General features: G+C 34.5%; 1 protein-coding gene across 1 annotated transcript in view; it reads right to left on the bottom strand.

Annotated features, from left to right (window-relative positions):
* Positions 1-26060, bottom strand: part of LOC133836408 (protein unc-13 homolog 4B) — a 28466-nt gene that overhangs the window by 1594 nt on the left and 812 nt on the right. Inside the window, 9 exon segments of the mRNA XM_062266886.1 lie at positions 49-139; positions 208-488; positions 542-756; positions 1928-2037; positions 2039-2749; positions 10596-10755; positions 12806-12853; positions 15264-15604; positions 21607-21862. Of these exon segments, the coding sequence (XP_062122870.1) occupies positions 49-139; positions 208-488; positions 542-756; positions 1928-2037; positions 2039-2749; positions 10596-10755; positions 12806-12853; positions 15264-15604; positions 21607-21862 (2213 nt within the window).

The raw sequence follows: 26060 nt of genomic DNA, 5'->3' as shown, positions 1-26060 counted from the left end.
AACATTACAATAGTAATAAGGATATTTTCTATAAAATAAATTACTAACTAAACATATCGCCGTCTTCACCCATCTTAGTTAAACTCTCTACTCGCCGAGACATTCGCTGCGCATAAAACACACAACATCGACATATATCCTGATTGTAAATAAAATGAATAGGATTATATAGATAATGTACACAAAAAATTCAATTTTATTTCTTACATTCACAATTTTAGCAACAAATGTGTATGATCCTTCCACTTCTGGCCAGTCCAATTGTTGCCAAAATATTTTTATTTGATAAAAAATAGCTAATGTGTCCACTGCGGATGAGCTATATTTTACAGTTTCATCAACAGCATGAAGTTGGTCCAAATCTATGGCTTTCTGAATGCGGTTAAGTGCCTTTATAACTGAAATATCTAGCCAGTGTGTCACACCTCTTTCAAACCATTGATAGAAATCAGACATTTGTAGCTTATCATTGGGACTTAGTGATAGGCCTAATAATAACAAAATTTAGCACAATCAAACAAATATTGTAAAAGATACAAACCTAAGATAATGTATCGCTTGAGTACCAAATAGGCTTCGAATAATGTGGTTCCCATATTCACATTATCAATATTTGGTAAATATTCGAATTGATCATCAGGAACATCCAACATTTTAATGTTTGAACATACACCTATTACTATTGCCTTGCACATTTCCGTTAGCTTCAAATCGTAAAATAAGTATAATATTGTGGAATAGTTTAACCGAATTTTGCTGTAAGAAAAATGTATTCAAATATATATGTATAATCATGGTATCAATATTAATTGGCGGGTCTGTATCTCTGCCAATATCAAAATATAATTTTTTCTCTGAGCTAAATTTGCTTGCTAATATATTTTTGCTTATCTGTCATCATATCAACCTATATCTCAAACAATCACGCGTGAGAGATACCCGCTACTTATTTTCAATTAAAGCAAAACCGGGCAATATTCTTAAAATTTATGAAATGAATTTACTATAAACATCGAAATATAACAAATCCTATATTTTGTATATCGATATACTATTAAACTAAAAATATACCATGGAGTACAAATTTGGCAAGATTATCAATCAAACCAACTAACATTTGACAGGAGTAGTCTTTTTTCCTATATAAAACAAGTAAGAAAGCTACAGTCGAGTGTGCTTGACTGTGAGATACCCACTACCCATTTTGAATAAAAGTAAAATATTGCGGTATGTTTTCAAAATATACTGAAATATCACAAAAATGCTTAAAAATATACTAAATTGTATATTTGGTATATTGATGTGGTACTTCGATCAATGTATACTATAAAGTGCAAAATATACCACATTGTCAGCCAAAGCATCTAAGACCCCTTGTAAGTAGGTGAATTTTGCCCATACACAAGTATTTTTTTAATAACATCGACAATTCGATACCAAAATTCGCGACTCTAGCTTTAACATTACGCTTGTCCGATTTTTGTCTATTTGCGATGCGGAAGTGGGATTGGCAAAATTTTGAAACAAACTTGATCTGCGTGAAAACATAACAAATGCTGTCGAAAAAAAAATTATAGCTTTATCTTTTATAGTCTCTGAGATGTAGTGTTTCATACGGACAGACAGACAGACGAACAAACGAACATGGCTAGATCGTCTCGGCTGTTGACGCTGAGCAAGAATATATGTATATACCTTCTACCTGTTACATACATTTCCTGTCGGCACAAAGTTATAATACCATTCTACCCTATAGATAGCGGGTATAAAAAATTTTTAAATAACTTCTACAATTTTTGTCTGCCACACCTAAATGTCAAACGTCTATACTTAGTTTGACATTTAGGTGTTCTTCGCTTCTACACTATGTATGAGTAGTGGAAGTAAACATATAAAACAGTTAATTTTTCAGATGATTAATACGTACTGATAGAACAACTTATCAAAATATTCCATTGCACGTTGAAGATCTGATCGAATCATTTGTATTATTTGAATTAGATATTGCAATTTTTCTTCATCGTTTTGATTATCTTTTTACTTGTTTACTTCCTTCCATAATGTGTTCAAACCAATCCTTTGCTCCATTATTTATAGCATCTACAATAATGGTATCAATATTGTTCGACTCTTCACAGTTGACTTTTTCGATCCAACCATACACAGTTGACGGAAATATTTCAATTTCCGGTGGAATTTCAAATGTTTTAATCTTTGCTAGAATATCCAGTACATCGCTAAGTGCTTTTAGTATTTTATTGTCACCGATGTTTTTCAAACGTAGTTTCCTCAATACCGAAAAACAAGATGGTAAAATTCGCTTTGCTCCGTCCCAAAATATTTTCACATCTTCTGAATCATTCTGCAAACAGTTTATTGTGGGAACCAATATGTCCAGTATGGAATTAAAAAGTGTAAAGCTAAGTTTATGAGTTTCGTGGACTGTACTATAAGCGTGCCATTGACTAACTGCACAATCGTATGGTGAAAGCCCACTTTGAACAGCATGCTGGGTCCTTATAGCTTCTGCCATTGAACTAAATTTTCCATTCCACCAATAATTGGCAACCTGAGATGTATCTAATTCGTGTATTAGCAATAGTTTTAATAGGTGTTTATGTTCTTGAATTGCAACATTCTTGTTTTTTTCAGCACTTAGTGCGACACTAACAAACACTGAACCTCGGCTTTTAGTCTTGGTGCCCTTTTCCAGATTATACCAATGTGTGAGTCCTGAAATTGGAATAGACTGATCGAAAAATTATAAATTAGAATTTTTAGTTCATTTAAAATTGCTGTGTGCAAATTAATTTATATAGACCCAATATCTTTTATTATTGGTTTTACAGGCTTGAACCATCTTCGTTGTTAGCCAAGCCCCAACAACAGTTATAAAATTACTTTGCTTCAATGTGATTCTATGATGCAAGAGTTTTCACAAAGGCGCATCACACGAACAGCTCTTTAAGTGTAAGCCAGTAAGAAAGCTACAGTCGAGTGTGTTCGACTGTGAGATACCCACTACCCATTTTGAATAAAATCAAAATATTGCGGTAATATTTTCAAAATTGCCAAATCAAAATATTTAAAATAGTAAAAATATAAATATTAAAAAATGAAACAAAATGTGTATGTATTTCCGACCGGGACTCGAACTCGCACACCACAATTACTATAGTAATTATTGTATATACCTTAAAAAAATATATATATGTATGTACTCCGGACGGAACTCGAACCAGCACACCACCATATGTTGGGCTTGAGCACTACCAGCACAACCATCGCAGTCTTTATGCAGTCGCTATTTAACTCTAAACATCTAAGCCACGAGCAATCGTTGTCGTGTTCATCTTCGTTGCAAAACTACACATGCATACACACACCAATATAGGCGAGCATGTAGTCACAGAGACGCATACATATAAACGAAAGCATATCAGGCGTTTTTGTCCATACTAAAGTATTTCTTTAATAACTTCGACAATTTTATCTGATCGCAACCAAAATTCAGAAATCACAATTACTAAAGTTGTGATTGAATTCGCAACTCTAGCTCAAAGATTGCGCTTGTTATTCGATTTTTATTGATTTGCGGGGACGGGAGTGGGCGTGGCAAAATTTTGAAACAAACTGGATCTGCGTGCAAACATAAATGCTGTCGAAAATTATAGCTCTACCTCTTATAGTCTCTGAGATCTAGGTGTTCATACGGGCAGACGGACATGGCTAGATCGTCTCGACTGTTGACGCTGATCAAGAATAATTATAGGGTCGGCAATGCTGAGATCGAGATGGTCATACAGACAGACAAATAAGTTAATAGAGTTTAATCACAAATCGAATTCTTATTATGGATAAATTACTGAAAAAGAAGAATTCAATATAGAGGTGTACAGTAAAAATGTACTTTTTATACCCGAAGGGTATTATAACTTTGTGCCGGCAGGAAATGTATGTAACAGGTAGAAGGAGGCATCTCCGACCCTATAAAGTATATATATTCTTGATCAGCGTCAACAGCCGAGACGATCTAGCCATGTCCGTCTGTGTGTATGTCCGTCTGTCCGTATGAAACATTGGATCTCAGAGACTATAAGAGATAGAGCTATAATTTTTTCGACAGCATTTGCTATGTTTGCACGCATAGACCCAATATCTTTTATTATTGGTTTTACAGGCTTGAACATATTTATTGTGCTCCGGGAAAAAATATTCAATAAGATCACATAAGTGCAGTGACTGGTTTAAAAATCTACAATATCGCGAAAAGACGCTCTTTGCGATGAAATCGCTAATGTTTATATTGATTGATTAATTAATTAATATAAATCATAACAATTAAAACTCTAATTAATCAATCTCGATTACAATGAGTCAAAACGACATTCGTGCACAACGTCACCGTGAGCAAGACGAGAGACGGCTCTCACAACAACGAAACAACGCGTACTTCTTTTAAAGCGACCGAATATAATGCAAGCTCTGATCAAGTGCGGTCAATTACCCCCAACTCGACCGAATTCTTAAACGCAGAGAGTAATAGAGCGCGCTCATGCTCTCCCTCGCTACCATCGATGTCTCTGCAGCCTAAGAGCGCAGTAACCAGCACCGCAATTTCGCTGACAACGTCAACCGTAACAACAACAACAACCGCAACTGTATCGACAGCGCGTTTAACGACATCATCAGCTAACAGCGCAAACATTACTACGTCTGTCGCTGCGCTGCCCGAAAAAGAACAAAAACAATGAACCTATTAAGCCGGCTGTGCAGACTGGTATGGATCGCTACATTCAAATTAAAAGAAAGATGAGCCTCTAAATTCTCAACGCAAAATAACCCGTGGCAATGCTAGCCTAGCTGCAATAGAAACGGACATGAACTCGAACCGATTCAAAATCTTGGCAGACGCCTATGAGGTTGAGGCGGCCGAATCTACTGAAGTCGAGAAAAGGAAGCCAAAGCCTCCGCCTATTTATATACGAGAAAAAAGTTCCAATGTTCTCGTCAACAAAATTATTGAGCTTATTGGCAAGGATAACTTCCACATAATACCCCTTGTAAAGGGCAACATTCACGAAACAAAAGTTCAAATGAAGTCTGAAGATAATTACAGAGTATTATCGAAATATCTTACCGATAATAAAAGAACTTTTACACGTATCAGCTTAAAAGCAGCAAGGGTTTGCAAGTCGTACTCAAGGGTATAGAATCTGAAGTAACGCCTGCAGAGATAACAAAGGCACTACAAGAGAAGGGATTTAGCGCAAAGACAGTCTTCAATATCCTTAACAGGGATAGAAAGCCGCAGCCACTCTTTAAGGTTGAGCTCGAGCCAGACAATAAGCCCCTGAAGAAATACGAAGTGCACCCTATATACAATCTTCAGTTCCTGCTGCATCGCCGAATTACAGTTGAGGAACCGCACAAACGCAATGGTCCGGTACAATGTGCGAACTGCCAAGAATATGGTCATACAAGGTCATACTGTAAACTGCGCCCGGTGTGTGTAGTTTGTGGAGAGCTTCATGACTCCGCACACTGCCCAGCGAGCAAAGATGACTGCAACTCGAAAAGTGCGGCAACTGCGGTGGCAATCACACTGCTAACTATAGAGGTTGCCCAGTTTATAAGGATCTGAAAAGCCGCATTCATCAAAAGGAATTACCGCCCGCACCCAAAATAAAACGTTGAAAGTCTCCAGATCAAACCCTGAAGTCTTCTTCTCGACTGCAGCCAGATCCTCACTAGGACCTATTAACTCTGACAAAAGTGTGACATACGCAAGCGCTTTAAAATCAGGACCGGCTATCCCTGCCTCAAAAGTTCATTTCTGCAATCAGCATACCAAGAACCGAACATGGCTCAGCAACATCAATCGCCGGAGCAGTCAAAAGCAACTTCGAAGCTATGATATGCAGCTTACAACAAAGCCTTACAGAATTTATGTCATTTATGCGCACAACTATGCAAGATTTAATGCGAAACCAAAATCTATTGATTGAAATGCTGGTTTCACAACAATCCAAATAATGACTCCCCTACGGATCTCTACGTGGAACGCTAACGGCGTTTCACAGCATAAACTTGAGTTAGCTCAATTCCTACTCGACAATCAAATCGACGTAATGCTGCTTTCAGAAACACACCTTACAAACAAATACAATTTTCATCTTCGAGGATATACTTTCTACGGAACAAATCATCCAGACGGTAAAGCACATGGTGGGACTGGAATTCTAATCAGAAGCCGTATTAAGCACTACTATCATAACAAATTTGCTAAAACTACCTACAGGCCACATCTATAAATATAAAACTAAATACCGGCAACGAACTTACACTAGCCGCCGTATACTGCCCCCTCGCTTCACTATAGCTGAAGATGAGTTTATGCAGTTTTTCAACTCACTAGGAGACCACTTCATAGCAGCAGGAGACTACAATGCCAAGCACACACACTGGGGATCTCGTCTCGTGACTCCAAAAGGAAAGCAGCTCTACAATGCCATTATCAACGCCAAGAACAAGCTCGACTATGTTTCTCCTGGCACACCAACATACTGGCCGGCAGACCCAAAGAAACTGCCCGATTTAATAGACTTTGCGATTACCAAAAACATTCCAAAAATCTGATAAGCGCCGAATGCCTTTCGGATCTTTCATCTGACCACTCGCCTATACTGTTTATTCTACTCCGGCATCCAGGAACATTGGAACAATCACTAAAATTGACCTCACAGAAAACTAATTGATTAAGTACAGAAAGTATATAAGCTCACACATTGAGCTAAGTCCCCATCTCAATAATGAAGCCGACGTAGACAGCTTTGTTAATTCACTGGAGTCTGTACTTGTCTCTGCAGCCCAAGCTTCAACACCTCAAACCATAAATACACAAAGCAATCGAAAGAAGACAAATCTACAAATCGAGCAGCTCGTCCTCGAAAAGCGACGCTTACGTCGAGAGTGGCAATTCCACAGATCGCCATCTTCTAAGCAACGTTTAAGACATGCCTCACGTGAACTTACTAAAGCTCTACAGCAAGAAGAAGCATATGTCCAACGCCACTACATAGAGCAATTGTGTACTTCTAGTACGAAAACTCACTATGGAGAGCTCACCCTACTCTGAGCTCACCGAAAGAAGCCGTGATGCCTATAAGAAATCCCACAGGAGGCTGGGCGCGTAGCGATGCAGACAGAGCCAGCACGTTTGCCAACCACCTTTAAAAATGTATTCCAACCAAATCCTGCCACGAGTGCGTTTACTCTGCCGACTTTATCAAATGAGCCTCAGCTTCAACGTGAGCCAATCGAATTTCGCCCAAATGAAATCGTTAGCATCATCAAAAATCAACTGAATCCGAAAAATCCCCGGGATGCGACCTCATAACTCCCAAAATGATCATCGAGCTCCCATATTGCGCCGTTTGCACTATCACCCAGCTTTTCAACACCATCGCAAAACTTGGCTACTATCCAATGAGATGGAAGAAGTCAATTATAATAATGATAGCAAAGCCGGGAAAAGACCACACAGTCTCCACGTCGTATAGACCTATAAGCCTACTTTCATGCTTATCTAAACTCTTTGAAAAATGCGTTTTGATTCGGATAAACACGTACCTAAGACTCCAGGAAGGAATCCCGTCACATCAATTTGGGTTTCGTGAAAAGCACGGAACAATTGAGCAGGTCAACCGGATAACATCAGAAATTCGGAACGCGTTCGAAAAACGAGAGTACTGTACTGCCATATTTTTAGATGTCTCTCAAGCATTTGACAGAGTCTGGCTAGAAGGTCTAATGTACAAGATCAAGACAATGCTCCCCAGCAACACCCATAAGCTTTTTAGAGTCTTACCTTTACGACAGAAAATTTGTTGTGAGATGCAACTCTGCTATATCTGATGTTTTCACTGTTGAGCTGGAGTTCCTCAAGGTAGTGTGCTAGGGCCAACACTATACGTCCTCTACACAGCAGACATCCCGACAAGCACACGAATAACAACATCTACGTTTGCTGATGATACAGCTATTCTTAGCCGCTCAAAATGCCCGAGGCAAGCAACTGCGCAGCTAGCTCTTCATATGGTCGATGTTGAAAATGGCTATCAGATTGGCGAATTAGAGTGAACGAACAAAAATGCAAGCACGTTACATTCACCCTGAACAGACAAAACTGCCCGCCGCTAACGTTAAACAACACTCCACTCCCGCAAGCAAACGAAGTGACATATCTAGGAGTACACCTCGACAGAAGACTCACATGGCGCCGGCACATTGAAGCCAAAAGAACACACCTAAAGCTAAAAGCCAGCAGCCTTCATTGGCTTATCAACGCTCGGTCTCCCCTTAGCCTTGAATATAAAAGTCCTGCTGTATAACTCGGTACTAAAACCTATATGGATGTACGGCTCCCAATTATGGGGGAGTGCCAGCAATAGTAATATTGACATAGTCCAGCGAGCTCAGTCGAAGATCTTGAGAACCATCACCGGGGCACCGTGGTACGTTCGCAACGAAAACATACAACGCGACTTAAACATCCTACCAGTCAAAGAAGTGATCGCAGAACAGAAGGAAAAGTACTTTACCAAGCTACTGTTGCACCCTAACCACCTGGCGAGAGGTCTAACAAGGTTGAGCAACCAATCACGTCTTCGTCGTAATGACTTACCTACCCAGCGACCGACCTGAGGGACGCGCAACCAGAATGCAGTTTTAACACACTGTTAGCTAAATTTTAATGTTAAGATTCGTAAACTTATTGTTAGTCTCAAAATCTAGAGAAGATTCAATAAATAAAAGCAAAGTCCTCAAAAAAAAAAAGGCTTGAACCATCTTCGTTGTTAGCCAAGCCCCAACAACAGTTATAAAATTACTTTGCTTCAATGTGATTCTATGATGCAAGAGTTTTCACAAAAGGCGCATCACACGAACAGCTCTTTAAGTGTAAGCCAGTAAGAAAGCTACAGTCGAGTGTGTTCGACTGTGAGATACCCACTACCCATTTTGAATAAAATCAAAATATTGCGGTAATATTTTCAAAATTGCCAAATCAAAATATTTAAAAATAGTAAAAATATAAATAGCATAGCTACATAAATCGTATTAAAAAAAATGAAACAAAATGTGTATGTATTTCCGACCGGGACTCGAACTCGCACACCACAATTACTATAGTAATTATTGTATATACCTTAAAAAAATATATATATGTATGTACTCCGGACCGGAACTCGAACCAGCACACCACCATATGTTGGGCTTGAGCACTACCAGCACAACCATCGCAGTCTTTATGCAGTCGCTATTTAACTCTAAACATCTAAGCCACGAGCAATCGTTGTCGTGTTCATCTTCGTTGCAAAACTACACATGCATACACACACCAATATAGGCGAGCATGTAGTCACAGAGACGCATACATATAAACGAAAGCATATCAGGCGTTTTTGTCCATACTAAAGTATTTCTTTAATAACTTCGACAATTTTTATCTGATCGCAACCAAAATTCAGAAATCACAATTACTAAAGTTGTGATTGAATTCGCAACTCTAGCTCAAAGATTGCGCTTGTTATTCGATTTTTATTGATTTGCGGGGACGGGAGTGGGCGTGGCAAAATTTTGACACAAACTGGATCTGCGTGCAAACATAAATGCTGTCGAAAATTATAGCTCTACCTCTTATAGTCTCTGAGATCTAGGTGTTCATACGGGCAGACGGACATGGCTAGATCGTCTCGACTGTTGACGCTGATCAAGAATAATTATAGGGTCGGCAATGCTGAGATCGAGATGGTCATACAGACAGACAAATAAGTTAATAGAGTTTAATCACAAATCGAATTCTTATTATGGATAAATTACTGAAAAAAGAAGAATTCAATATAGAGGTGTACATAAAAATGTACTTTTTATACCCGAAGGGTATTATAACTTTGTGCCGGCAGGAAATGTATGTAACAGGTAGAAGGAGGCATCTCCGACCCTATAAAGTATATATATTCTTGATCAGCGTCAACAGCCGAGACGATCTAGCCATGTCCGTCTGTGTGTATGTCCGTCTGTCCGTATGAAACATTGGATCTCAGAGACTATAAGAGATAGAGCTATAATTTTTTTCGACAGCATTTGCTATGTTTGCACGCAGATCAAGTTTGTTTCAAATTTTTGCCACGCCCACTTCCGCCCCCGAAAATAAAAAAAAATCGAATCACAAGCGTGATATATACAATATTTACTATAGTAGTTATGATTCCAGAAAATTTGGTTGCGATCAGGTAAAAATTGTCGAATTTATTAAAGAAATACTTTTGTATGGGCAAAAACGCCTACTTAGTTGGTTTGGCTGACAATCTGGTATATTGTGCCGTCTATGGTATATTTTGAATGCGGTACTATATCGATATACCAAATATACCATTTGGTATATCATCGGTGATATTTTTGCAGTATATTCGGTATATTTTGAGAAAAATACCGCGAAATATATTTCTTTTATTCAAAATGGGTAGCGGGTATCTCACAGTCGAGAACACTCGACTGTAGCTTTCTTACTTGTTAGAATTATTATACTTTACCTTAAGTGTAACAACAGTACGTCCAATTAACTCGTTATCATGTTTTCCTGAAGAAGCAGTTACCGCAATTTCTTTCATTAGTCTACTGAGACCTCTTACACCTCGAACATCCAAAATTTTGTTAAACTTTTCCTTGAATGTCTCTGCAGCATCAAAATCCCTACAAAATAATTAAGAACAAATATGATAAACTTTAAAATATAATACGATAATGTTAAAAACGGTTGACATTAAATACTTTACAACAAGCGCAATTAACATTACATTGTTGGAAATTGGTCAAACTAAGAAAAATGTGTTCAAATCAAATTTCTTTGCAAAGAAGTAAGTAAAAGTTGGTACCAAAATAATATAGAGTTAGTAAAATATTTACAATTTAGTTGCATCATTCCTTAATTATATCCAATACTCTTATTAAAAGAGCAACACAAAATTATAAATACATATTACAAAATGGTAATTCATACAAACAAAACTAGATTTATCTTTACTTTATCATTAAAAACAAAATATAAACAAAAAATTTGTATACAAATATCAAAAATATACTTTATGCATAATATTGCTACAGACGGCAAAAACTATCGAGGGGGCTATAAATCAAAACACTTTTTTCCTTTTAAACTTATTTCATATTTATTAAAGTGATTCTTCTCATATCCAATGCATTTTCAATTCTTCAACTATGCTAAAAAAGTTCTGTTCGGCCATATTTTTAAATTTCCGTTTTGATTTTTTCTTTTATATCTTTTACCGCTCCCCATAGGGTAGAAGGGTCTCTCCGACCCTATAAAATATATATTTTCCGAGACATAGCCATGTCCCTCTGGCCTAGATCTCAGAGACTATAAGTGATAGAGCTATAATTTTTTTCGATAGCACTTGTTTTGTCCGCACGCAGATCATTAATTGTTTGAAATTTTTGCCTCCCCCACTACCGCCCCTACGAATTGACAAAAATCGAAAAACATGCGAAACTTTGAAGATTGTCTCAATAGTGCATACAATAATAACTATAGTTTTTATGATTGGTGAAAATTTGGTTACAATCAGATAAAAATTTTAGAAGTTATATAAGAAATACTTCTGTATGGGCACTAGAGGTCTGCATGAATACAGTCAAAGCAGCATTTGGTACTCTCACTCAAAGTTCTGACTGACTGAGTGAGACATTGAGTAAAACGGATTTGGCAAATGTGGTAAAGGCATGAGTAGAAAATTTACTCTATCCAAACGGCGACACAATACACGAATGAGTTTCGCGACCGAGTACTCGGTTAGTTGTGCGCCGCATTGGAGACGTCAAATTTATTGCGTGTTTGTTTTTGTTGTTTTTGTATTGCTTTTCAATACAAGACATACATAGAAAAATAGAAAGACATGAATTAATTATTATATACATATGTATAATTTATTTAGTTTATTTTTCAATGACTAAATGCAGAAACATAATTTTGTGCATACGTAAAACACTAAGTTCTTACGCTTTCGTGCAAGCTCTGCATTCTTATCGCTAAATTTTTGCTCCTGCTCTGCCTGCCATGAACGACGGACAATGCCAAAATTTCATTCGAATACTCGAAACATTTACTCTGCATTCACTCATTCTATCCATTACGCATTGGTTTGAATTTCACTCATTCTGCATTTAACGAAAACAACCCTTACCAATGCGCAATTCACTTTGTTGAAACCGGTTTTGCACGCCGAATTGCGACTTAAGCTTATTGTACTCAAATAACCGAACATTTTGAGTGCAATCATGCAGACCTCTAATGGGCACACACGTCCACTTACTACTGGTCTTAGTAGCTTTGACTGACAATCTGGTATATTTTGTACTATTTATATATTTGTATATTTTAAAATTAATACCGCACTGTTTTTCTTTCATCTTAAATGAATAGCGGGTATCCCACACATTCGACTGTAGCTTTCTGACTTGTTTACCTTGAACTTATCTGTTGATTTCAATGGTCCGGCATTTTTGCGAATTCAATGCTTTTTTAACTTCTATTGAAAATCATTTTATTTAATTACTGTTGTTTAAGATGCTTTACAACCTATTCAACGTTATACATATCAAAACTAATACATATCTTGAATCGAAAATATCCATGGACATTAAACCTTTTTCGTGATTTACGAGTCTCGATACTTTTTTGCCGAAATTATTACATAAATTCATTGACTCAATATGTAGTACTTACCAAATTTCAATAATCAAAGCTTCTTCTCGATGTCCTTCAGAAATTGGTCTATAAAATATACGTAAAACACATGAACATTAGTGATATTCCAAATTTTTTTTATAGGTCTAGAGACCAGATTCTTGTACGGTATCGACAACCTCTACAATATCCTATCCTGAAATGGTTCAGTATCCTACTTTAGAGACTTTTCTTGATAATATTACAATGCTTACGGTGAAATTACGTTAATTACCGATAAGCCTCATTGTCCCCACAAACTATTGGTTATCTGCCGCCGACTATATATACATTCATAATGTCAACTGATTTAAAAGAAAGAAAAAAAAAGAACACTTTTTGCTTTTGTCTTTAAAATGCAGTAAGACTGACTCGCATACAATGGTAAGTTCATCTTGCGTAAATCGCTTCTTAATTATCAAATGTGCAACTATATAACAATTTCAGGAAGGAATTAACCTTCTGTAAGGGTATTGACAAGAATACGTTTTGGAAAGAAAACCCGTCGAATGATACGTTAGTGGACATCAACTATTTAATTTATTTGCTCGGCTTGTCGATATGGAAAGTCTAAAGCCCAATCAATAAAATCGGATCAAGAATTCTAAAGTTATTAGATTCATAAGGGTACTTCGTCTTGTATGTCAGGAGGGGTCCATTTTTATACCCGCTACCCATAGGGTAGAAGGGTATTATAACTTTGTGCCGGCAGGAAATATATGCGAAAAACTTTAGTGAGTTTTTAGGTTGTGTTATAACATCGCAAATCTATACGAATCAAATACAGTTTTGTTTAATTTAAAATAACTTATTTCTGACTCCATCTCGAATCCGGAAATTAAATTATGCTACCGGCAACAATTTTTGTTATGGTGAGCAGCTGATAAATCCGTCACCATGAGTTATCGCATACTTTTAGTGGAATGAAAAAGCAAGTTAAAAATACTTGTATAGCGAAACGGATCGCATTAATTTGGTTGAAGTTGGGTAAAATATATATTTTTATTAATCTGAAGTGGGCGAAGCAAAAAATTAAAACAAATGTGATCTGCGTGCAAACATAAAAAGTCCTATATTAAAGCTCTATCTCTTATACTATAAGACTTATAGTCTCTTAGATCGTCTTGGCTGTTGACCCTGATCAAGTACATATATACATATGTATAAGTATATACTTTATGGCGTCGACGATGACTCCTATTGCCTGTTATATACATTTCCTGCAGGCACAAAGCTAAGACCCTTCTCCCAATGCGTAGTGGGTTTTAAAATGAGGTCATCTGTGATCAGGGTTGCCAATTTGTGGGGAATTCCCCAAAGTGCGGGGAATTTTAAGTTGATTGCGGATTTATTGGGGATTGACATTATGTGGGGAAAATGCGGGGATTTTTACATTTTTTGATTTCCTGTCCTTTATAAATTTGTGACAGCACAAAAATTAGACGATGAATGACGAGCTCACGCAATGCTGGATTTTTGTCAACATGGGCTTAAAGTTCAAAATAATATTGATGCTGAATGTTACTGGGATACTGCCTTTTTTCAAATGCATCGGTCGAGCGCAAATTTATTGTTCTGAAGAATATGAAAACGGAAAACCGTAATCGTCTGAATACAGATACTGTTGTATCATTTATGGGTGCAAGAGAAGGCATTAAAAATCTAGGCGGCAGCGTCAAGTTCAACCCGTCGAGCAAAATGCTATCCACAAAAATATGGAAAACAATATAAATGAGTTTTTATTTTAATTAATTAAAAATACCAATATGAGTTATACTCAGCTTTTTATTGTTTCATTTAAAAAAACCTATGTGGGGAATTTGTGGGGAATCAGCGGATTTTTGTCCCCAAATTGGGGAATTTTATCCCGATTTTTGGGAAAATGTATAAATTTGCATTGGCAACCCTGTCTGTGATACACTCACATTTTACAAAAACTAATATTTACTTCAGAATTCTCCAAAAAATGTAAATGAGCTGGAAATTAAAAGCCATAACTTATGAGCAATAACGGTTGCCAAACAAATGAGCAACTAATGTCATGTTGGAATAAGTCAGAAAAATTAAAAAAAAAAAAAAAATACAATTAATAGTACATAGAATTGTTTGGTTAACTGTATCAAACGCCTTTTCAAAGTCAATTATAGTCCGAAAAGCTACTTTTCCATATGTCTTCGAATATTGTCCGTTATATTCGAAACTGCTGTTGTACAACATCTTTAATATTTTCTGAAGCCTTGTTGGCTTTCACTCAACAGAGAATGCACAAACTTACTAATTTGAGTTGCCATTATGTTTTGAGATGCTTTCGATAAAAAGGAAAATGGTTTAGAGTCTGATTTATGTAGGGATTACAATCACTTCTTTCCATTTGTTAGCAAATAGACAAGTCATTAACACAGTGCTAATAAGGGTTAATTGTGTAAGAACATTATTTGAACTACTTTAAATTACTTACAATGAAAAGTGTTCCTCCCAAATTGGATTTAAGGTGGCAGTTTTAACGGATGAATTGTAACGATGGGAACTATTAGATTCCAAGAACAAAGTTACGAACGGGTCAGACAGACCATTTGAATCCTTTGGTAGTAAGTTTTCTGCTTTTATGATTTCCACATTTAATCTAATTTTGGGTGGCTCTTTATTTTTGGCAATCTCCAAAATCTCGTTATGGGTTGAATTAGGCATTTTGAATACTTCTTGGGCAAACTCAACCATGGTTTTTGTATATTCTTGGCTTAGGTCACACCCAATGTTGTTGTTAATTTCAAATAAAATTTCTTCATATAAATCGTCAACCTGAAAATATATATAATTTTAAAATAAATTGTTATTTCCAACGTAGAGAAATTCATTTTATCAATTACGATACAATTATAAGAGGATTGCATTTTACTTTTAAGTTTCTTAAAAAAGCATCAACTCATTAAATATCAACTTAAATCGAAAATTCATAGTCGTGAAGTTTTAGCCAAATTAAGTTAATTAAGTTACAATTCCTACAATCCGCATGACTTCATCAATGCCAAATTTACATTTTCAAAATGATTATTTTAATGTATGAAGCAGAAAATGTGCATAATGTCAAGCTATAAATTATTTAATTCAATTATTACGACAATAAAGCTCTTGTTTAGAATATTTGCATTCAGTGATGGCAGAGGTTGAATGGTTGAATCGGAATGAAACAAATATGTGGGTTAAAACTCAGCTAAGATTATATAAATTAGCGACCGTCAAAAATTTATACGGCGTCACTTTTGCAGTTACCAGAACAAAAAAAATAGTTAAGAGTATCGATACTCCGATACCGGAATATATGTGGATGTCAAATGTCAAATCAAATAAATAGACAACCTATTATTCCGCAGTCATATCGTACAAAGTGGATTATATAAAAAAAAATTAAAAAGAAAGCGTGTGAGGCATTTTCTCATAAAGAGAAAAGCTTTAACATCAAAATGGCAATGAATGTGATGTCGTCAGTTTTTTTTTAATAATTGCTTTTAGTTAATAGGCAAATGTTTCAGTTGTGTAGCCATACATTTTTGTTTTTTTACCATTTCTGTGCTCATTAGGGAACAGCGCTTTATACATTGATTTTTTTGACGCATTAATCAGACAGTGGAAACGAGTAAGAAAGCTACAGTCGAGTGTGCTCGACTATGAGATACCCGATACCCATTTTGAATAAAAACAAAATATTGCGGTATTATTATCAAAATATACCGAAAAATACTAAAACATACCATACGGTATATTTGGTATATCGATATAGTACCGCATTAAAAACAAACCATAGACGGCACAGTGTATCAGATTGTCAGCTAAAGCAACCCCTAGTAAGTAGGCGTTTTTGAACATACATAAGTTTTTCATTAATAACTTCGACAATTTTTATCTGATCGCCACCAAGTTATAATAACATTCTACCCTATTGGTAGCGGGTGTAAAAAAGGATGGAAAAATTCCGTTTTTTCCTTGGAGGTGCATTTTAATGGCCTTAATAACGGTATTATCTACCCAAAAAACATTACTGTTATTATTATTTCACTAAATACTAAGCAATTGTAGAAATAAGTCAAGACCAAAAGAAATGCCCTAATTTAATAAAACCAAATCAGACGGGCGAGCATCGGCTTGAAGACATCAGGAGCTGTCCAATGTCCCAAGGTGAGAAAAATCTATCCCAATCAGTGTTGCCAAAGTTTGTTGAAAAAAAGCTGTTTTTGACGGGAAGAACGATGAAAAAAAGCTGAAAAATGAGAAAAAAAAGCTGATTTTTTAATTCATTGTATACTCTATATCTTTCTGATAGTCACAGGGTGACCGCACGAAATCGGTTATATTGAAACATATGTATAGAATTTGTACAGCAGCTGCTCTAATATTCACAATATTTGGAGAATTTCATTAAAACTATCCTCATTCTCCTCATTTTTATTGTCATATGTTCATCCAGTTCCTATAATTTTTAGGAATTTATTAGGACAGTATATCTATATCAGCATTTGTCAAGTCTACGCAAGCCATAACTATAAATGCATGATTTAGAATAAAAAGTATTTTCATTTTAAGTAGAAAACAACGAGTAGAAAAACGAATAGCGCTGTCGTCTTCAAAGTATTTAACTACCAACAATGTATGCTCGGCCACAAAAAGACATAGCATTGCTTCTTGCTCCATCGTCTTGACCGACAAAGCTACAACATCTATTTGATGATAAAGCCACCCCTAGCACTTTTATGCTTTTTGGTCAAAATATGGGCGCGCAAATCAGAGAGTTTTGCGGTGATAGTACATTTGCAGTAACTGTCTTCCGTGTCATCCGATATTTTTGTTTTAAGTCTTTTGACTTTTTTTAAAACAATTAAAACACAGTGAACTTAAGATCAATTCACTTTTGCCTTTAGTGACGCTACGATAAGAATTGGTGTGTTCTAAAATCTAAATCTAAAAAAAAGCATTTACATGAATAAAAAAAAAAAAAATTCCCGCTGCCCCGCTGTTTGGATTTTTTTTAAGTAAATGGTATTTGGAAAAAGCCAGTTTTGACGGAAAAAAAGCGACTCTGGCAACACTGATCCCAATCTATAAATCTACCCAACGCAGATTCAAGGTCGATGTCGCCATAGGACTTAGTAACTTTTTCTGAAACTTTTTTATAGGCCTAAGTATAACAGACTTGTAAAATTTTTCTGATGATCATTCATTTTTGTTTGAAAAAACCTACAAATGGACCAAAAACAAAAAAGGGTCTTATGCCTAGACCGTAAATCGTTAGATCGAGATCAGAAAGAATAACACAAATATTATTAATTATAACAAAATATATAAGCGTCATCAAAAGCTCATGTCAGAAAAAAACACAAAATAAAAAGAAAGAATTTTCCCTTTCAAATCGAATATTGTTTATTACAGGCACCACAACCATTATTATTTTTTAAATAAACACGTAAGAAAGCTACGCAAGCTATCTGTTTTGAATAAAAGCAAAACAGTACGATATTACTCTACTCATTTTCAATAAAAGTTATTTATACTGTTTAATTTAATATTATATATCATAGTAAATGAGCGACATTGTCAACCAAAACATGTAAGCCTCGAGTGTGCAGCGCCGATGTCTCTCGATTGTAGATTTCTTATTGGTTATATTGTGATCAACCACATTTTCACTGATCCTTCTCTACGGATAAAGCTCCCACAGGATAGAACCTGCATCCACTGCTGCATGTGTCTGTGTATATAATATATGTAGGTTCCAACACTAAGTAATGTTTATGTTCAAATACATACATATGTACATACTTACATATATAGAAACAAACATTTGAATAGCCTCCCAATTTTTGTGAAATTAACACAGTACTTGGGCAGAATGTTTACTTACAGTCATTGAATGACAAACGGCCTTCGAGTGAGATTCCAATAAATTCTTATGTACTCCACGAAAATGCTGACTTGATATACTTCCATTCCTGTTAAGAATTCGTTTATGTCTCTCTGGCGTTTCGTTTAATGAAAGTGTAGACAACACTTTACGCGCATGATGGTTCTCTTGATAAATCGTTCGATTTAAACTTAAAGTTTTTAATTTTTTACCAGACGAATTACGTTCACATTGAGTAGTTAAAAATCGGGGCAATGATAAATTGCTCATTTTCAGTACACGGAACGCACTGTTCAAATATAAAATATTTAACAAACTTTTAAATTAGAAAATTACGTTGAGCATTTAATATTGCGATTATGCAAATATTTTGATACTTTTTCATTTAACCGTTGAAACACATATTTAACAAATACTTCAAAGGGGTAAGAAAAATTAAATTGAACAGCTCTGTAACAATGCTAATACGTTGGCCGTGAGCTTATTTGAGTGTGTATGAGTAAAATTCAATTTCATTATTATTTTCTATAGCAGATGCTGAAGATCTCCAAAGAGAAAAACATTTTAATTTTAAAGTGCTCTGAGAGAACGATTTATTTTTGGAACTGAGAGAAAAGCTTAATGATAATGGAATATGTGATTTCTACAGTATTCAAGAAAAGCTGTTCACATTAAGTGTAAATATCTACATACATGTGCATACATATCCATGTGTACATTATGCAGATAAGTATTTTCTAAAACAAACATCTATATGTAAAATGAAAATCGTTCCTTAGGAATAATGTTAATTTGCTTGAAGGTCGAACTTTGGTTAATTTAATAACGAGATAAGTTAGATCATGTAAATTAATGTCATTTTTTGAAGCATTTATGTGAGATTTACATTTTTGGTATTTAGAAAGCCGAAAAAAATATGGGTCTGGTCTATATAACATGTCGGTATAATCGCATTAGGATTAAAAAAAAGTCTAAAGATTTAGTACTTTATAAATTCTAATTTATTTATTAATTACGCAAATTAGGATAAAAATAATGTATAATAAAATTAAAATTTCATTTATACAAATATTTTTACTTTCTAAAAGTTTTCCAACTGTCCACATTAAGTGTAAATATTTATATGTGCATACATATCTTATGATACATTGTGTAGGTAAGTATTTTCTAAAACAAACATCTATGTACATATAGTATATGCAAAATTAAAATCGTTCCCTGATAATAATGTTAATTTGCTTATAGGTCGAACTTTGGTTAAGTTGATAACGAGATAAGTTAGATCATGTGAATTAATGTAATTTTTTGTAGCATTTATGTAAGATTAAAATTTTTGCTATTTAGAAAGCCGAAAAGCATATTGGTCTATATAACATTTCGGTTATAAACGCATTAGGATTTAAAAAAAAAAGTCTAAGGATTTAGTACTTTATAAATTCTAATTTATTTATTAATTACGCAAATTAGGACAAAAATAATGTATAATAAAATTAAAATTTGACTTATAAAAATATTTTTACTTTTCAGAAGTTCTCCAACTGTATGCAACCTTTATTAATCACACATAATCAATAATATGAACTATAATTAAGTGAAACTAAGTTGTATACTTTCGATAAGCTTTATTGTTTTAAATTTGTCGTCTCTCACTATATTTCCATTGGTACTTCCCGCTGCATACATACATACATACATACAAAATGTGAGAATTGTATGTGCCCGTGCTTAAATTGAAACATATTTAATGTAAGCTCTGCTTTGCAACGCTTTATTTTAGTGAATTAAAGTTTTTTTTACTTTTAAACTTTTAATTTTTATTTTTGTTTTAGAAACTATAAACACTAAAATGTATGAAACGCTATATTTTGAATATCAATTTACTACATAAATATTTATTTTAAGACTTGTATTCATTTGCGATCAAACTAGATCTGCGAACAACAATCTAATAATTTTTGAAAACTACATTAATACGGACATACAGACAGACGGACACGGCTTTATTATCTCGGTTATTGTTGGTGTAAGATGCCCACATCTTCAGTAAAATGACCGATTACAATAATTTTTTCAGTAGTCACAAATTTTTATCGTATATATGAAAGAAAGCTTTAAAACTACCCCTATATAGATATTTTTGTTTTAGTTCGTGAGATTTAGATATTTATACGAACAGTCAGAATAAAGTAAGAAAGTTACAGTCGAGTGTGCTCGACTGTGAGATACCCGCTACAAATTTTGAATAAATGAAATATATTTCGCGGTATTTTTCTCAAAATATACCGAATATACTGCAAAAATACTGATGATATACCAAATGGTATATTTGGTATATCGATATAGTACCGCATTCAAAATATACCATAGACGGCACAATATACCAGATTGTCAGTCAAAGCAACTAAGACCCTGGTAAGTAGGCGTTTTTGCCCATACAAAAGTATTTCTTTAATAATTTCAAATTTTATCTGAGCGCAACCAAATCAGGAATCATAGCTACTATAGGAATTATTGTTATTTAAAATTACGCTTGTTATTCGATTTTTTTGATTTGCGGGGGCGGGAGCGGGCGTGGCAAAAATTTAAAAAAAAAACTTGATCTGCGTGCAAACATAACAAATAAAAATCATAGCTCTTTTAATTATAATCTCTGAGATCCAGTGTTTCAAACGGACGGACGGACAGACGGACATGGCTAGATCGTCTCGGCTGTTGACGCTGATCAAGAATATATATATATATACTCTATAGGGTCGGAGATGCCTCCATCCACCTGTTACATACATTTCCTGCCGGCTCAAAGTTATAATACCCTTCTACCCTATGGGTAGCGGGTATAAAAATGTACTATGTACTTAAGATGATCTAAAAATGTTTCCAGAAAAAGAAACAGTATTTTCCAACTTACATTCATACAAATCCCTTTGTCGAAAAGGGCTTCACTAATGTTTTCCACCGCAGATACACTATGTAGACTCTGTACTTCAACTTCAGCACAATTGACATCTTTAGCCAATCCACTGTCTGTACAAGATCCATCATTACTTTTATCCTCATCGCGAAATGGAGCTAAGGAAGTTTCAAACGTATGTTCTTCATATTGCGATTTTTGGCGTAACAAATCTCCGAACTTTTCAAAAAAACCTCCATCGGAATCCTGTAGCCTAAAATTAAAAATATTAACGACTTTTTAATAATAATAATAATAATAATAATAATAATAATAATAATAATAATAATAATAATAATAATAATAATAATAATAATAATAATAATAATAATAATAATAATAATAATAATAATAATAATAATAATAATAATAATAATATATAATAATAATAATAATAATAATAATAATAATAATAATAATAATAATAATAATAATAATAATAATATATATATAATAATAATAATAATAATAATAATAATAATATATATATAATAATAATAATAATATATAATATATATAATAATATATAATATATATATATATATATAATATATATATAATATATATAATAATATATAATATATATATATATATATATATATATATATATATATATAGAGGGTATGATAAATATAAATTTTGCTCATCTGGGAAAAGTTTTTTAAGCAGTTGTGGAACTGGTGACATGACATCCACAAACACTCTAGTATAGGAGTATCGAGATCTTTGTGCTGGGAACTGCGAAACGAAGTGACGCCGCTCACGTACACGGACGTTTCTTTTAATGGAGTTACGCGCAAAAAACACGATTTCGCACATCAGTGCTTAACTTGTCGCATCCGTAAACGACAATCTTGCAATATATTTTAAAATAAGCCAAATAATTTACTTTGGATGAAAATGTTCACAAACCAAATTCCTTTTTTCTATTTTTATACCCGCTACCCATGGGGTATTATAACTTTGTGCCGGCAGGAAATGTATGTAACAGGTAGAAGAAGGCATCTCCGACCCTATAAAGTATATATATTCTTGATCAGCGTCAACAGCCGAGACGATATAGCCATGTCCGTCTGTCCGTATGAACACCTAGATCTCAGAGACTATAAGAGATACAGCTATAATTTTCAACAGCATTTGTTATGTTTGCACGCAGATCAAGTTTGTTTCAAATTTTTGCCACGCCGACTTCCGCAAATCGCTAGAGTTTCGAATTTTGGTATATACAATAATTACTATAGTAGTTATGATTCCTGAAAATTTGGTTGCGATCAGATAAGAATTGTGGAAGTTATTAAAGAAATACTTTTGTATAGGGAAAAACGCCTACTTACTAGGGGTCTGAGTTGCTTTGGGTGACAATCTGGTACATTGTGTCGTCTATGGTATATTTTGAATGGTGTGCTGTATCGTTATACCAAACATACTATTTGGTATATTTTAGTATTTTCGGTATATTTTGAAAATAATACCGCAATATTTTGCCCTTATTAAAAATGGGTAGCGGGTATCTCACAGTCGAGCACACTCGACTGTAACTTTCTTACTTGTTTTTAACTTTGGTTGTTTAGCCGTCGTTTTTAGTTATGTACATATGCTAAATGATAAGTACTGTGACATACCATTTTTGTTATTATGGCTTTATAATTACGATTTGTTTATATTTATATTTAATTTAATAATGAATATTTATATAAGTACCTTTCACTTCCACATATAGGTATGGCATGTTGTTTCCTAAATTGTTTTATTCTGTCCCTAAACTTCATTTATATAAAGAAGTAATTCACAACTTGTATAATTTAAATTGAGAGCGTCCTCAAGAAAATAATATACTCATTGAATTACGAGTTACACACACCCAAACACGTATATAATTTTTAGCATTTAACATTCTTATTTACATAAGTCTGTAATGCAGAGCAACAAAGTAAAGACAACAGTAAAAATAAAATAAAAGAACTGCTTTCTAACACCGCTATTGTGTAACTATTTCAATATACATAAACAGAACAGGCCAAAGCCAAAAATTAGGGAAACGTGACCATCGCAACACAACAAACAATTCACACACACCCACTTACAATTTATATGTGTGTATATGTGGACATGGATGCATGATGGCTTCACGCTTTGTGAACTTGGACACAATTTTATATGGAAAGTTATATGCAGCTATAGAGTCCATAGTATGTAAATATAAGTAAACCTACACCTACATACATGTCTGTGTATGTATGTATGTATGTGACTACTATGTTCAACCTATTGTATGCATTTAAGCGCATATAACATTCCTGGAGTATAGCGACTGTGTTCATTACATGTACATATGTCTGTTATGTTATACGTGGTGTGCTGAAGGGTACATTCCCTCAGTTTCATTGGGAATTGTAGCTTCCGTCGACCAACGAATTTGGTGCCGCCTTCGATATAATAATTTCCGTGCTTTCATGGTAAGATAATGTTGGATTGCTTATGAGTGAGTGAACAAAAAAGAGTTGTTCACTAAACTGAGCGTGTGAAGATGTTCCTTCCTTTTTGTTTTTTATTGTTTATTTTTGCTCACTTGCTCATTTTTGTTCACTTGCTCCTTTCTGTTCACTTGTTCATTTGTGCTTAGTTACTCTTTTTTGCGCACTTTGTTTCATTTAAAAAATGAGCAGAATTCTATCACCGCCAAAACTGTTTAAAATTTTAAATTTTTTGATGATTTGGGAAACCAGCAATCCAAGTGTAAATATTGCAAGACCACTTTAAGCTGCAAATTTCAGAGCAATTTGTCCCGACCCTTGAAGAAAATAAATACATACATATGTATGTATAAACTGTTTTTTGCCATAACTCTTTATTAGATGGACAATTGTAAGATTCCAAGAATATGGTCTATGAAATAATACTGGATTTTATTCTTTTCAAATACCTTGTTTTTGCATGGATATAAATAACTATCTTATGGATTATATTTTTTAATTAAAATTTTTGGTACATAACATTATTTCATTTAGTTGTCATTATTTTACCATTCCAAATCAGTGTCACCCAAGAACTGTTGTGTTAAATTGGTGGTAAAAATATACGCGAATGGCTTTGCTCCTTCGAATCAAACCAATAATCTTCAATTTGATCGCATCGGCGATTTTCTCATTCTTCTGTCCATTTTCTATTGGCTTATGGACTGATGCGGTGGTTCTACTTTTTTAAAAGTTTCAGTGATGTGACCAGTATAAACTGGGCTCTAGTGCTATCGTGAAAAATTTCAAATTCTATTTTAAATATTCAGTACGCGTGGCGATTCTCGTTTAATGTCTTCAATTGACTCAAAACGGTTTCCCCGGAGCGATCGTTCGAGTTTTCTGAACAGCCAGCCACACGGAGCTAAATCAGGCGAATACGGTGGTTGTGGAACGACATTGGTTGAATTTTTGGTAAAAAAAAAACCCACGAAGAATCAATGCAGTATGCGTCGGTGCATTATCGTGATGCAAAAACCAACAGTTGTTGACCCATAATTCTGGTCTTTTTAGACGAATTGGTTCAAGCAAACGACGCAGAATCCTCAAATAATATTCCTTATTAACAGTTTGGCCGGATGGAAGAATTTCATAGTGCACAACACCACGAAAATCGAAAAAAAAAAACTATCATCATGACCTTGATTTTTGAGTGACTTTGACGTGCTCTTTCTTGACCCTCCTTGAAGTCTTTGTACCACTTATAAACATTTTTTGAGACATGGTAGAATCACCGAAGGCCTTTTGCAATATTTTGAACATTTCGACACCCGAAATTTGATTCCGCACACAAAATTTAATGAAACTTCTTGGTTGAATAATTTCACTCATTGCAAAAATCGTCGAATGCACTTTTTGTACTTCAGAAAAACAAGCATATATTAAACACTAATGATTATTTTGATGTGATATTTGGCATAGAAGTTACTGACAGTCTTGCCGACCTAGAAACAAAATATTTCGACGAATGGATTTCCGCGCGAAATATAAATTAAAAAGTCTTACTACTTTTTGCCCACAGTAGTACAGTGGATCACAGCTTATTTCAACCACCACCAACCGACAACTTTGAATCAGTCATCAATCATTCAATCCTTTAAGCGCAGAATTTTAGTTTAATGTATTAACATACAAGATATTCTTTCATTTATTCTCTAATGTTTTGTTTACTATCGAAAAACAAAAAATGGTGAAAAAAAAGTACCACAGCTTATTTCAACCAGCAATTTTGCAGCTGTACGAAGTTCAGTTTCCTAGGAAAACAGCCGTTCTTTATTTAACCGCTTTGTGCTTTGCTTTGCTTTGTGCATAGTATTTTCAATGTTTAGAAGTTAGATTTTCGACATTTTAAGCCTTAGATATCAAAAGACAAGAATATTTTACAAAATGGGTCCGTGA

This window comes from Drosophila sulfurigaster, chromosome 2R (assembly GCF_023558435.1).
Source record: "Drosophila sulfurigaster albostrigata strain 15112-1811.04 chromosome 2R, ASM2355843v2, whole genome shotgun sequence".
NCBI classification, from domain to species: Eukaryota; Metazoa; Arthropoda; class Insecta; order Diptera; family Drosophilidae; genus Drosophila; species Drosophila sulfurigaster.
This window is presented reverse-complemented; position numbering and strand designations above follow the sequence as displayed.